This window comes from Metarhizium album (assembly GCF_000804445.1).
Source record: "Metarhizium album ARSEF 1941 chromosome Unknown scaffold_4, whole genome shotgun sequence".
Taxonomy (NCBI): Eukaryota; Fungi; Ascomycota; class Sordariomycetes; order Hypocreales; family Clavicipitaceae; genus Metarhizium; species Metarhizium album.
Window position 1 is genome coordinate 533,450 of NW_024467578.1, and position 12,290 is coordinate 545,739.

A 12,290-nucleotide genomic window follows, 5' to 3' on the forward strand; every position below is an offset into this window, starting at 1 on the left:
GTCAACCCAGCAATCCATCCCATCTGCCGGCGGCCCCAGCGGCACCGTCGTCAACTGGAGCAGCATACGTACTTGGGCCGAAGCGGGTTTCAGCCACGGCACCGAGCAATCCAGCGCTTCATGCGCCGTCCCAAACTTCCAACCACGGCTCCGGTCCGTTCTTGCTCCAGATTTAAAACCCCCAATGCAAGTCAGTAACTCGGTACAGCCGTGAGGAAATCACCGCTCCTTTTCCCTTTCCGCTTTCGCCTTCGCTTCACGGCCCCCCATCCCCCACAGCCAGCGGCAAAACATGACGGGCAACGACCGAGGCGCATTTCGCAGAGTCGGCCGCGGCGGCGCAGGCAACGTTTACCCGGCAAAGCACGACCAGGCTGCTGCTGCGGCCACAACAGCTGCCGACAGGGTACGGCCAACCAGCAAGAGAAGAGTACGCAGGCGGGATCCCCTTGGCACACCGCAACGCAGATGAGCTAAAGCCAGGCAGGACCTCGAGCGGCAGGACGCCGTCGCCGCGACGGTCCAGGACCCTGCCGCCGCAGGGCAAGCCATCCGCGCCGGCCGCGGTGGAGCAGGCAACTACGTCGACACGTCGCCGCTCCCGGGCGCAGACGACGCGGGCCGCAGCATGTCACGACAGGTCGCGGCGGCAGTGGCCTCGAGTCGGAGGCGGCAGCCGCGCCGGGCGATGGGCGGGCGAGGCGGCGCGGGCAACTGGACGGGCGAGGAGCACGAGCGGCGGCGGCGGCGGCTGCGGGGAGACGACGACGACGACGACGCGGCCGAGGAGCTGGAGCGCAAGGTCAGGGAGGCGGTGGACAAGGGGTTGAAGGTTCCGGAAAAGGTTCACCACGGACGGGAGAGGGAGGCGAGGTGAGCGTGCGGTGCGTGCGGTGCATGGCCTTCTTCTGGCTTCCCGTAGCGACTGCATCAGTCTGAATCCTCCCGCCTTGACGCCACGGGAAAAACGGGGCCTCGGATCAAAGTACAAGCAACAAATCGTAAAATGATAGAATATACACTGAAAAAAAATAAAAATAAAAAATAAATCGTCTTGTTCCTCTTTTCCCGCAATGAACACCCATGGGCCATGCATGCATGGCCCGTCGGTCCAGTCCATGTGCTCGGAACGGAACAACCCCCTCCCCCCGCGCGCGTCCGATCCCGCAACGGCAAAAAACTCGCTCGCATCGCCAGCCCTCCCCTTTCAACGCCTTCAACCCCAACCAACATGTCTTCAGTCTTTGCTATCGGTGCTGGCGCTGCCGTCGCCGCATTTCTCGTATGTCTCTAGATTTGCTTCCGGCCGATTCCTCAATCCCGTCGCCGCTGCAAGGCGCAGGCGCGCCGGGGATGCAAGAGTCAGAGGAGAGAGGGAAAGACTAATGATAAACTGCTAGGGCCGAGCAGGTCTCGTCGCGTGGCGCCGCTCCCGCGGCGGCGTCGGGGCCATGGGCAAAGCCTTTTACAAGGGCGGCTTCGAGCCCAAGATGACCAAGAAGGAGGCTTCGCTCATCCTGTCGCTCAAGTAAGTTCTGCCGGCCTCCTTTGCACATGCAGCAAGGACAGGGTGCTGAAAGCGATGCGGTGCGCAGCGAGCGGACCATCTCCAAGGACAAAGTCCGCAAGGCCCACCGGACCATCATGCTGCTGAACCATCCCGATCGAGGCGGCAGTCCGTACCTGGCGACAAAGGTCAACGAGGCCAAGGAGTTGTTGGACAAGCAGACCTGAGAGACGCCCGGGGTCCTGCTTCCCCAGATACCGTGGGCGGCGATGGATGGATGCTGCCGAGGCTTCGGTGCGCCCCGCGGCGGCCCACGGCGCAGCGTCACTGGCATGGGCATCATGTACACTAACACATAGCGATGGCGTTGCATGGTTGAATTCGAAGCTAGCTAAGCGCAGGGAGGTTTTGGTGTGCCCACGATGAATAATGAGCTAGACAGCTATCTCGGGGGGGGGGGGGTACGATATTAAATTGCAGCAGTCAGCGTGCTCGTCTTGAGACGGTTCAAGTGACTTGCGTGTCTTGCTCGGGCTGCAGTCCGGCCAATGCGATGGCAACCATGGCTCTGAGCGTGTAAACGGCGTCGTTTCCGGCATTGTGCAAGTTCTTATACCTGACATCGAGGTCTGCGAGTACACTGCCCAGGCTGCAAGATTTCGTGCCATCCTTCCAAGCGCGGTAAATGGCTTGTGTGTCGATGTTGCCGACCAAACCAGGTAATTGGCTTATCGGGAAGCCAATGTTGGAGAGATACCCAAGGTCGGACTTTATGTCGTGGCCAACAAGGAACACGTCATGACTGCCATTTGCGTATTTGGCAAACGTTGCGTTGAGCGTCTCGATGAGTGCTGCCTGGAGTGAAAAGACGCTTGTTCTGCTGTTTGTCAGCATCCAGAATGTCTACCTGCCAACGGGTAAATCCAAGCGCAGAACAAACCCAAAGTCAAAGTTGTTAGGACAGCCCTGAATAAAGCGATAATTCACCAGCCCAGCATACTCCTTTACTCTTATGTGATGCGCATCGATAAAGTGCCACCAATTCTGACCCGACGGTCCAGCATCAACGCCTTTCAGATGCTCCGAGTTCAGCACAGCGATGCCGATTTCCGAAACTGGGTTTGGGGCGACTTCAATCGCTTCCATGTCGACGCAGATAAAGGTCACGGGTCTTGCGGGAGGCTCTCGAGCCCCCTGGAGGCCAAGATGTAGCTGTGCCTGCGAGAGCATCTGCAGACGCGCTGCCCTCGATTTCTCAGCGCGGTATGTACCACCCCGATTCTCTGGGAAGCTGTGCTGCTTTGTTTTATCCCATTCCGATAGCCACAGGTCTCGGTGCACGTCGGCTGCGTCTTTGTACGCTCGGACATCTTCCTCGTTTGCAGCTGGCCATTCGTCGATGCCAAGCTTCTTCCGGTCCCGCGATCGTAATAGGTATCGCGGTCGTGGTGTACCTCCCACTCCGAAATGCAGGTTGAAGAGACGCTTGTTTGGGCCTTGCGGAATGACGAGCTCTGATGCGAGAATCTGGTTTATTCCTTCGAGAAACCCGACAAATTGCACAGTCGGTATGAGAAGGCATGGCTTTTGTTCTGGCTCGGTTGGGTCGTGCAGGTAGAAGCTTGCCCGTCAGTGCTCGGCATGTTGACGCAAAGCGAGTGAAGATACTTACAAATCCCATGTCTTGCCTTCCAAAATTTTGTCAAAGAACGGCTGGGCCTGGACGTTGGTCAGCCTTACAGCACGCACTCATTGCCTTCGTTTGCGTACCCTTGGCTTGTTTCTCTTTCCTACAAACCGCGCTGGGTAATGCACAACCGCGTGCCAGGGACAAAAAGCAATCTCTTCGTCGACAGGTTGTCCGATTTTCAGCGTGGCCGAGTCGACCTCCTTGTATGGAATCGGTGACTTGGCCGGGTTCACCACGTTGACAGCTGTTTCAGCGCCGAGACCATTAGACTCTTCACCTTGATGACGCATCTTGAGGTCGACATGTTCGTCTTCCCAACTGGGTTTCTCATTGCCACGGCTGCTAGGTATCGCTCTGTCGTCGCTCCTCTCTGTCGGGTCAAGGGTGATCTTCTTGCCCAGGATATCCTGAAGCTTGCTCAGGTGGGCATTCAAGTTGTCGTCTGCCATGATCAAATTCACGTTGGCTGCAGCCCGTCACTGATTTTGAGCAGTCAATGGCATGAGGTTCGAGGAGTGACAGGAAACCCGAAATTCGTGTCGGTCGTCACTTTAGGCAGCTGTCAGGCAGGTGGGTTCAGGAAGCAAACGCGACCGATGCATGGGGTGCATTTTTGCAACCGATTTTTTTCTAATCTATTCCAGGTACAAGACGCCCGAGATGAATTCCCCGATGCAGCATCTGTGCAGCGATATCTCAACAATGCATCCTACCGAGACTTGTAGAACTTGGCACCAAAAGTTAGCACTTGGACTTGGTCGAGTAGGACGAATCGAATTCTTACCTCTTCTGCTTCCTCGTGCGTCACCTTTGATACTTCAGACTGGTCTGTGTCAATCAATCCCAGCCGCGACCACCTTGCTTTGAACCAAAAGTCTCTTCTGTCGCCTCCAAGAGCACCAGAAAGCAACCCTTTCTTCAGGTCCCGGGCAAACATGTTGTAAATTTCAGGCTCGTCCATGTTGATCAGCTCCTCTCTCATCACACCAAGACACTCGATCGCCTGCGAGTATTTACTATCGCCAAAACTGTCTGTTATTAGGGATCGCACAATGGTGCCCATCTGTTTGGCCGCGTCCTCGATCTGGCCCATTTCATCTGCAGTGCCCAGCGCCCGCTTGAAATCCGGCACTGGGTTCTCTTCTGAAACCGTGCGCCTGGTGTCCTCGCCGAGGAGAGCATCAACATCCAGGCCCGAGATGGGCTTGACGGTCTCACGATTCCGTCGGCCCTTTGCCTTCGGGGGTACTACGCGACTGGTTAGCGTTCCGGTTGCCTGGGAGGTTTTGGAGACGGGCGCACCCTTCTTGACCTCTGCTGCTTCAATCAGACTGTCTATTCGAGACTGAACTTCCTCAATCAGGTCTTGTGGAGGCGATGAGAATCTCAGCAAACTAGCTGGTGTTTCAGGCACGGGTCTTTCGGGATGTGCTGCTCGCATTTTCACAGCATTGTTCACTCTGTGAATAAGTGGGTTAAAGGTCTCGTCAATCGGTGCAAACTCGGTCGGATTGCTATGTAGGTTAGAGTCTGTCTGTAACGTGATAATTCTCGACCAACCTACCCATTTTCATCTTGGCCGTACGTGGCAAGATCCATGGCATCAACGTAGTCGCTCATTGCTTCGGCAAGCTTATCTGAAGGCAAGAAACGGTGCTTTTTCAAAGTCTGGCCGCTAACAGTGATGACCTTGTCTAACGGCGGGAATTGGTAGGCTCGCACGTCTTCGGCAAACGGCAAAGGAACATCGTAGAGGCATTCCAATCCAGGCTCAAGCTGGGGTGCCATAAGCACCAATACCGGGTCTTTGCCATCCTTGGTTACTATGCGTGCTACTGCATATGATTCAAGCTCAGTGAGCGCCCATATTAGCGATGACAGTGCCAGCTCGGATTTGGTATCGTTCTTTCTTGCGTGTGTAACACACACTTCTCCCATGCTCAGGAACGGCTCGTACTATTGCCATTAGCACGTTGTTGCAACAAAGCCTGCGAACACTGTACCTTGCTCCATGGAATAAATCCCACGATGGAAAAACTCTTCTCTGTTTCCAGCTTCGTAATGTTGTGTTCCGACTCACTGATGTATACTGCCGTTCGGCCATACTCGTACCCCTTGGCAAGGGATTCAAACTCAACGTCGCGCTTTCCACCAGGAGCATCAGGGTCGTTGACCTTGTATGTTCTCGCCTGTCTCACAGCAGAAAATTCAACCCCATCCATGGCATCGTCATCCAAGGTTTGTGTTAGCTGGGTTGCCTGCTCGGATTTGACCACCACGGTACTTGCTGTAGGGGGTCGAGCTAGATGCGTCTTGAAGTATCGTTCTACATTGATCTTCATTGCTGCGGAAAACTTTTCTGGATCACCCAGAGTCAGCGCCCCGTCATATGTCTTGTACGGTTTGACGGATTTGACGCGAGGTGTGTCAAGCTCGTCGATGGCCTCGGCAATAGTGGCAAATACTCCATCTTTGCATTCTTTCGTCAAGGCCTTCAAAGTCTTTTCGCTCGCTGCCTACTAAAGCGTAAGGACAAAGTCCGCAACGGGATGGAAGGAATCATCTTACCTTGGTCGTGGGTTTGTCCTCCTCTTTGAAGCCATATTCAGGGTTATCGAAATCCACACCCCTTCGAGAATTAGCCTGGTCATCCATGGTTTGGCGGTCATTGACGACTTACAAGACAGTTAGCTGGATATCTGAGTCGTTTATCTTCTTGGCAATGTCTTCGATGCCGTCTGCGTCCACCTCGCCTTGGCCATCTGTGATCAGTACGATCTTCCTTACCCACTTGAGCTTCTTTGTAAACGCATCAATCATATCAACGGCAACCACAATGGCAGAAACTGCGTCGCCAGACATGGTCTCGCTTGGCTTCACTGCTGCCTGAAGCGCCCTCAAGCCCGACATGGTCATTTGACCGAGCTCCTGCATGATGGCAATATTTTCGTATCCATCATCCTCTTGCAACTTGTTGTCCGTTTCGTCGGTTCTTAACCCGACCACACCGACACATAAAGTTTTCCGATTTGCCGCGACAATATCGGTAATCTTATCCCAGAAATAAGTCATGCTCCAGTCCAGGTCTGATTCCATGCGACCCGAGTGTTTCTGGGCCATGGATGCACCAAGGTCCAAGATGAAGACTGTTGCCTCCTTGTCCGCCATCTTGGGCCAAGTGGATAAATGAAGGAACTACTGTCGGGCGAGTGATTGAACCAGGCGAGGTCAAGAAATAGCTCGGTTCACACAAGACAACGTCCAACATTGGCCCACTGTAACGATGAGGCCCCAATCCCAACGGTACATTCTCTAGGCAGACGGTGAACAGCCGCAGAGGCATTCCGGCCGAAGACGCGACTGTGATCCACCATGCATTCGCGAGAGCACGTGATCGATGTGCTTGCTCATCGAATGAACCTCGTCCCCGTTTCCGCCTCCGTATCAACCAACATCTGGTGAGATGCCAAGAGGATAGGAGAGTCTTGTTGATAAATTGCCCTTGGTTTGGTCATAAAAAGGTCATAAAATGGCTACATCAATCGTTTCATCTCCGGCGCCGTACCACATCATATCGTAAGATGCCGATGATTCAAGCTGATGGGCAAAGTTGTTAGATCTAACTTTTGTCAGCTACGGGACATTGTTGGGGACTTCGTTCTTCCACGTACGTTTATTTATTGGCATGGGACTGAGGCGGGCTGCTGACATGATTCCCAGTCTTTCATCAACGGGCCCGTCATGTTCAAGACAGTCGAGCGACCGGTGTTCTCGGCTGTCCAAATCAAGCTCTTCCCCATCTACTTTGGCCTGCAGACATTGCTCCCAGCTGTCTTGGCGCTCACTTTCCCTGGTGACACACTCGCTGGCGTCTCGTCCGGAATATCCGGTCTTCTGGCACCGGCTAGTCGATGGCATTCGCTTGCACCAATCGCCACCATGTTCGTTACCGGATTGGTGAACCTGGTGGTTCTCCTTCCTGCATCGGCCCAGACTATGAAAGACCGCCGTGGACAAGGTATATTTTTCAACTGTAAAATGCACACGATGGTAGATTAACGTCTTTCATAGCCAAGCGCGACGGAAAGGAGTGGTATGAGCCTGGCCCACATTCAGAAGAGATGCGCGCGTTGAGCAAGAAGTTTGGTATGCTGCATGGCATTTCTTCGCTCCTGAACTTGGCTACATATGTTTCGGCTCTCGCCTATGGATTCACTCTTGGTTCTCGACTGCAATCCATTGTGGACAAGGTTTAAAATCTCCAGTCATGAAAGTAGGAGTTGATACAAGTGCAATGATCTGCTCTTGTACCTTGTCAAACAGATACTGTTCATATTAATTACCTTGCGCTAAGCTCTATCTCCGAGTATCTATCCTTGTAAACCCGTCTCGAGTTGCCGACGCGATGTTGGGTATCGCCACTCAAGAAAGTGCTCCATGCTCACGCTATGCGAATGTCTACGCGGCGGTTGCCAGATAGCCACAATCTCCGTTCATGCAATCCATATTTTCTCACAACCCTTTCCTCAGTTTGAGGATTTCTCGTTTGGCCTCATCCAGCTCTTCTCGCGGAGTTTTTTCCTGCTGGCTTGCCCTGGCAGCCTGTCTGCGCCTGTTTGCCTCGACCTGGCCTCGATATGACCATGGTAGCGGCTTCCTCCCCAGGGCCTCCTCAATATTGATGTTGTCAAAGAGTCCGTCAGTTGTGGTGGGTGCCGCTGGCGGCGATAGCCATGGCTCTGCGGAAGTCTGTGGTGAGATACTCGTGGTCGTAGTAGCTTTTGAAGACATTTTGGCCGAGATTATCAATTGCTACTGCAAAAAAACCGGCTGGAATGCAAGTATGCTTTTTTATCCAATATTCAGGATATACAACAAAAGATTGCTCTGCAGTGCGTGACTTTGGGGGAAAATGCACCAAGCTTTGTCTTTATTTTCACCCTTCCGGTAGGGGTAGAATATTTGCTACGAGTTTTCGGAGGAGTGTTTCTCGCAACAAGAGGATGAAAAGCGAGTTGAAATTTTCATCATTAGTTCTATTTGTGGTCTAGCAAGGGCTGAGTCAAGTCCACAAACTCGTCAAGCTAGAAACTCGGTCATCGTCTCCACCAGCCTGCCGCGTCTACAAATTTGAAGAATGATTACGGAGTACGGAGTCGGTTGGTGGGTACATCTCCAGTTGACCTGCCTGTGAACAAGCCGCTTCAGATATCGGAAGTCTCGCCGGCAAGCTCCAAGATCGTCGTGCTCGAAGCCAGTCGCCACTCAACCCGTTGCGAGGCGCCAGTGTTCCCGACTCTTGAAAAGACGTATCGAGATCTGCCACAGTTGACACGGGTGGCGTGGAGGGCAGCGATGATTGTACGGGTCCTCGGTCCAAGGAAGCAACAGAATACGTGCTTTTCATCGCGGCTGGGTCCATCGATATACCACTGGTTGATGTGATCTCCGGCCCATCACCAATGAATACCGACCGCCACCAAGCTCCCCTCAACACCAACGAAACTGACTAAGCAATGAAAAACCTCATTTCGGCTCGCTACCGGGAGTCCAGGACGGCGCGCGCCAGCCCCCAAGTCATCCCTATTCCGCCCCTTTGGCACGTAACAGGGACGCTCTCCTGCATTCATCAGATATGGCATCTCCACCCAAGTACCTGACCGGCGACAAAGCCGCCATCAATGACTTCATCGACAAGTTTGACGTGCGTTATCATCCCACGCCCCCTTTCCCGCCAATATACGTGACTGACAATGGCTGCAGACGTTTCTATTCGACTGCGACGGTTAGTTCTGCACACAACTCCCGCCAGCAACTCCGCCCAACTGACCCCAGAACGCTCAAGGCGTCCTTTGGTCGGGCGACCATGTCTTCGACCGTGTTCCAGAGACCATCATGATGCTCAGGGCCAGAGGTTCGTCTCGCTCAGCCTCTCACTCATCCCTCCCGCATGTGCAGGCCGACTCACGGCCCCCGCCCAGGCAAGCGCACCATCTTTGTAACCAACAACTCCACAAAATCCCGCGAGGACTACCTCCAGAAGCTTTCCAACCTCCGCATCCCGTGCGAGAAAGAAGACGTCTTCGGCTCATCCTACTCCGCGGCCGTGTATATCTCGCGCATCCTCAAACTACCCCCAGGGCGAAACAAAGTCTTTGCTATCGGCGAAGCCGGCGTCGAGCAGGAACTCGCTGCCGAGGGGATCCCTTGCATCGGCGGCACCGATCCCAACTTTCGGAGGGACATGACGCCCGAGGATTTCCAGGCCCTGGCGGACGGCACCGCTCTGGATCCGGGAGTCGGGGTCGTGCTGTGCGGGCTAGATTTTCACATTAATTACTTGAAGCTCTCTACTGCGCTGCACTACTTGAGACGGGGCGCCACTTTCCTCGCCACGAACACGGATTCGACACTTCCAATGCATCAAAGCCTCTTCATGGGCGCGGGGTCTATCATGATTCCGCTACAGTATGCGAGTGGGACGAAACCGTTGGAGCTGGGGAAGCCTAGTCAGGCCATGATGGATGCCGTTGAGGGAAAGTTCCAGCTGGATCGGTCAAGGACTTGCATGGTTGGCGATCGTTTGAACACGGACATTAGGTTTGGCATCGAGGGCAAGTTGGGCGGAACGTTGCATGTTCTTACCGGCGTTCATCGAAGGGAGGACTGGGATAAGGAGGATGCCGTGGCCGTCCCGGCGTATTATGCGGACAGGCTGAGTGATCTTGCAACGGTAACTTAGACATAGCATTAGACCATAGACATGCACTAGAGACGATATAGTTTATGAAATGCAAACATCTCGCCATGACATAATGCACTACATGTGTTTAAGTATTTGGGTGCTGTAACATGCGAGACAAATCCTTGCTCCTCGGATACCATGAACAATCATGACATGACACGGGTCAGTCTTAAAGAAAGTATCCCAGTCACCAAGCCCATGCTCTGCCTCGGGCGACCTGAGAATAAATCGAACATCCTTCCAAGGTATCATTCCTCCGCACAGCAAACTCATGCTCGATGACAGCGATGGACAAAGTTTCAGCGGATTGCATTTACTTCTGCTTCTTCTTCTCCTCGTGGCGCTTGGCAAGCTCACTTGTTCTGATAACTTTCGGCTTGTGCGACGGGGTCTTGTACCCCCGAATAGAGGTGGGAATAAACATGCCAACCTGTCTCTGATATTCGACGTACTCGGGATACTTACCGGCTGAAATAGCCTCAGTAAGCCAAGTAGATCCCTGGAAAAGCAGGAACAAGCTGCCGGAGCCGGCAAAGGTCCAGCTGTACAGCGACTTGGTGGCATAGCAACTCCACTGGTACAAAACAAACCAGATTGTTTGCTCTGCCAAGAAGTTGGGGTGACGACTGTATCCCCAAAAACCAGAGGTGACGAATCCCCTGTCGAGATCTGCCTGATCCCAGCCCTTGGGTAACTTGGCGTCCTTTCTGTACCGATGCTTTGCGGTTTGGTACTCTGGGGAGATGTTAGATGCACTGTGAATGCGAAGATGGAAGGTTTGCAAACGCACCCCATTGCTGGCCATCGCTGATCCATTCGGTAAGAACCAGGAGCAGTTCAACGACAAAATATGCATAGTCTGCGACTGTAGGGTTCGGCTCAAAACGCGTGGACAGCAGTATGGCGTAGGCAGGGACACACGAGAAGGCGAAGAGCAAGACGCTTTGTATGAGAGAGATGAAAGTAACATTCAGCGTGAAGAAGACGAGGGCGGGGACTTTGGACTTGACGATTTCCCTATGAATAGATTAGCGTCTCACAGCGAAGCCCTAGGCTCTTCCATGTATTCGCCGTACCATCTGTAATCCTCGGATCCGACATTATATCCACCTCGTCTCCAGTAGTTGTAGGTCAGCCGAATCTTGATTGAGTATATCAGTTTCAATTCACAAGCCGAAACGCGAAACTAAGCAGATGTCTTACGCTCCAGACGGTGCTGAACGCAGCAACTAAATCAATGCGGCTGTGAGGCAAGCCAGCCATTCGTGCCCAACCAGCAAGATGAATAATGTAGAGGTTCGGCAAGATGCTCCACGTGCGATCAACCTGAGAGTAATTTCTGTTCACCTCAGAAACGATCAAAAACACGCCAGCGAAGAAAATCGAGGCCGCAAAGCCGGTGATGAGGGGATTGGTCTCGACATAGAGGCGTTGTAGGTTTTCAATGCTGCCCAAGCTAGCAAGTAGTCGTTCAGGCAATGCAAAGAACTGGTCAAGGAATGGCTCGACTGTTTTGGAGAAATCGCTGCAGTCCTCGATGGACTGTAGGACTGGAAGAGCTGCCAATTTTGCGGCCATAATGGAAGAAATTGGAGAATTGTATGGTTAGTAAGGATGAAGGAAGAGGCGGCCGGGTCGGAGCGTCATTGATGAAGCAAGCTGAAGGTTGTGCTCTTACTAAAAGTACTTGTGTAATTTGAGTACGGGATCCGATGGAAGTCGATGGCTCAGGGATGCGGAAGGACAAGCGAATCGAGACGTGACTGGACATGGAAGCCACAGGAGCCACGTACGGAGCACTGACGTCGTTGGAAGACACCAATTGATGGGACATGCAGACACCAGCTTTCAACCCTTACAGGCAGCATCAGTGCTGAAGAGGATCTTCTCCACCAAGTAAGTACCCAAGTAAGTACCCAAGTAAGAAGTACCCAAGTAAGTGCTTAAAAATAGTGGGTCTGGCAGAGTTCTAGTGCTTCCGCTGGCGGCGCCGGCACTCGTCGGCAGCATGTTGTGCCCTGAGACGCCCCGAACTGAACCGTGTGCGCCGCCTGCATTTTGACTTGGACGGTGGGGCGTCTTGCAGGGCAGTAATTGCACAATGGCTTCGTTCAATCTTTTTACATCTTCTCGGACGTCTGTCCGTAATATGGCGTTACCGGCCATCAATGGGGCTCTCATGGTGGAAAACACGGATTCGGCCTCTTTGTCTCCAGCGTTCGTTTCATTTCATGTGCAACGACTGTCTCGAATGTGTAGCGAGATTTTTGTCCACTGCGTCAACCGCACTGGAAACGCGTCGCGGCGAGCTCTAGTGTCGAATCTTGCTCTTCTTCGTTCACGATAGA

At 53.4% G+C, this 12,290-nt stretch overlaps 7 protein-coding genes across 7 annotated transcripts; 4 read left to right on the forward strand and 3 right to left on the reverse strand.

Moving 5' to 3' along the window:
* Positions 1-292: 292 nt before the first annotated feature.
* Positions 293-877, forward strand: MAM_02449 (uncharacterized protein; the record flags this gene model as incomplete). Its single annotated transcript, XM_040821248.1, has 2 exons — positions 293-406; positions 488-877. 2 exons carry the CDS (start codon positions 293-295, stop codon positions 875-877), a joined length of 504 nt encoding a protein of 167 aa, XP_040680662.1.
* A 354-nt stretch (positions 878-1,231) lies between these two features.
* MAM_02450 (Heat shock protein DnaJ) lies at positions 1,232-1,734 on the forward strand (the record flags this gene model as incomplete). The annotated part of the gene is made up of 3 exons (XM_040821249.1): positions 1,232-1,282; positions 1,401-1,528; positions 1,596-1,734. 3 exons carry the CDS (start codon positions 1,232-1,234, stop codon positions 1,732-1,734), a joined length of 318 nt encoding a protein of 105 aa, XP_040680663.1.
* Positions 1,735-2,014: 280 nt separating this feature from the next.
* On the reverse strand, positions 2,015-3,646 carry MAM_02451 (QDE-2-interacting protein; the record flags this gene model as incomplete). The annotated part of the gene is made up of 4 exons (XM_040821250.1): positions 2,015-2,384; positions 2,448-3,128; positions 3,180-3,226; positions 3,278-3,646. 4 exons carry the CDS (start codon positions 3,644-3,646, stop codon positions 2,015-2,017), a joined length of 1,467 nt encoding a protein of 488 aa, XP_040680664.1.
* Positions 3,647-3,906: 260 nt separating this feature from the next.
* On the reverse strand, positions 3,907-6,365 carry MAM_02452 (ATP-dependent DNA helicase II subunit 2; the record flags this gene model as incomplete). The annotated part of the gene is made up of 6 exons (XM_040821251.1): positions 3,907-3,924; positions 3,982-4,711; positions 4,762-5,153; positions 5,201-5,713; positions 5,766-5,826; positions 5,878-6,365. 6 exons carry the CDS (start codon positions 6,363-6,365, stop codon positions 3,907-3,909), a joined length of 2,202 nt encoding a protein of 733 aa, XP_040680665.1.
* Positions 6,366-6,726: 361 nt separating this feature from the next.
* Positions 6,727-7,453, forward strand: MAM_02453 (uncharacterized protein; the record flags this gene model as incomplete). Its single annotated transcript, XM_040821252.1, has 4 exons — positions 6,727-6,773; positions 6,831-6,864; positions 6,918-7,215; positions 7,269-7,453. 4 exons carry the CDS (start codon positions 6,727-6,729, stop codon positions 7,451-7,453), a joined length of 564 nt encoding a protein of 187 aa, XP_040680666.1.
* A 1,379-nt stretch (positions 7,454-8,832) lies between these two features.
* On the forward strand, positions 8,833-9,939 carry MAM_02454 (4-nitrophenylphosphatase; the record flags this gene model as incomplete). Its single annotated transcript, XM_040821253.1, has 4 exons — positions 8,833-8,901; positions 8,961-8,982; positions 9,043-9,111; positions 9,179-9,939. The coding sequence occupies 4 exons, from the start codon at positions 8,833-8,835 to the stop codon at positions 9,937-9,939; spliced, it is 921 nt and encodes a 306-aa protein (XP_040680667.1).
* A 316-nt stretch (positions 9,940-10,255) lies between these two features.
* Positions 10,256-11,520, reverse strand: MAM_02455 (DUF1295 domain-containing protein; the record flags this gene model as incomplete). Its single annotated transcript, XM_040821254.1, has 4 exons — positions 10,256-10,677; positions 10,733-10,959; positions 11,019-11,083; positions 11,146-11,520. The coding sequence occupies 4 exons, from the start codon at positions 11,518-11,520 to the stop codon at positions 10,256-10,258; spliced, it is 1,089 nt and encodes a 362-aa protein (XP_040680668.1).
* Positions 11,521-12,290: the final 770 nt, after the last annotated feature.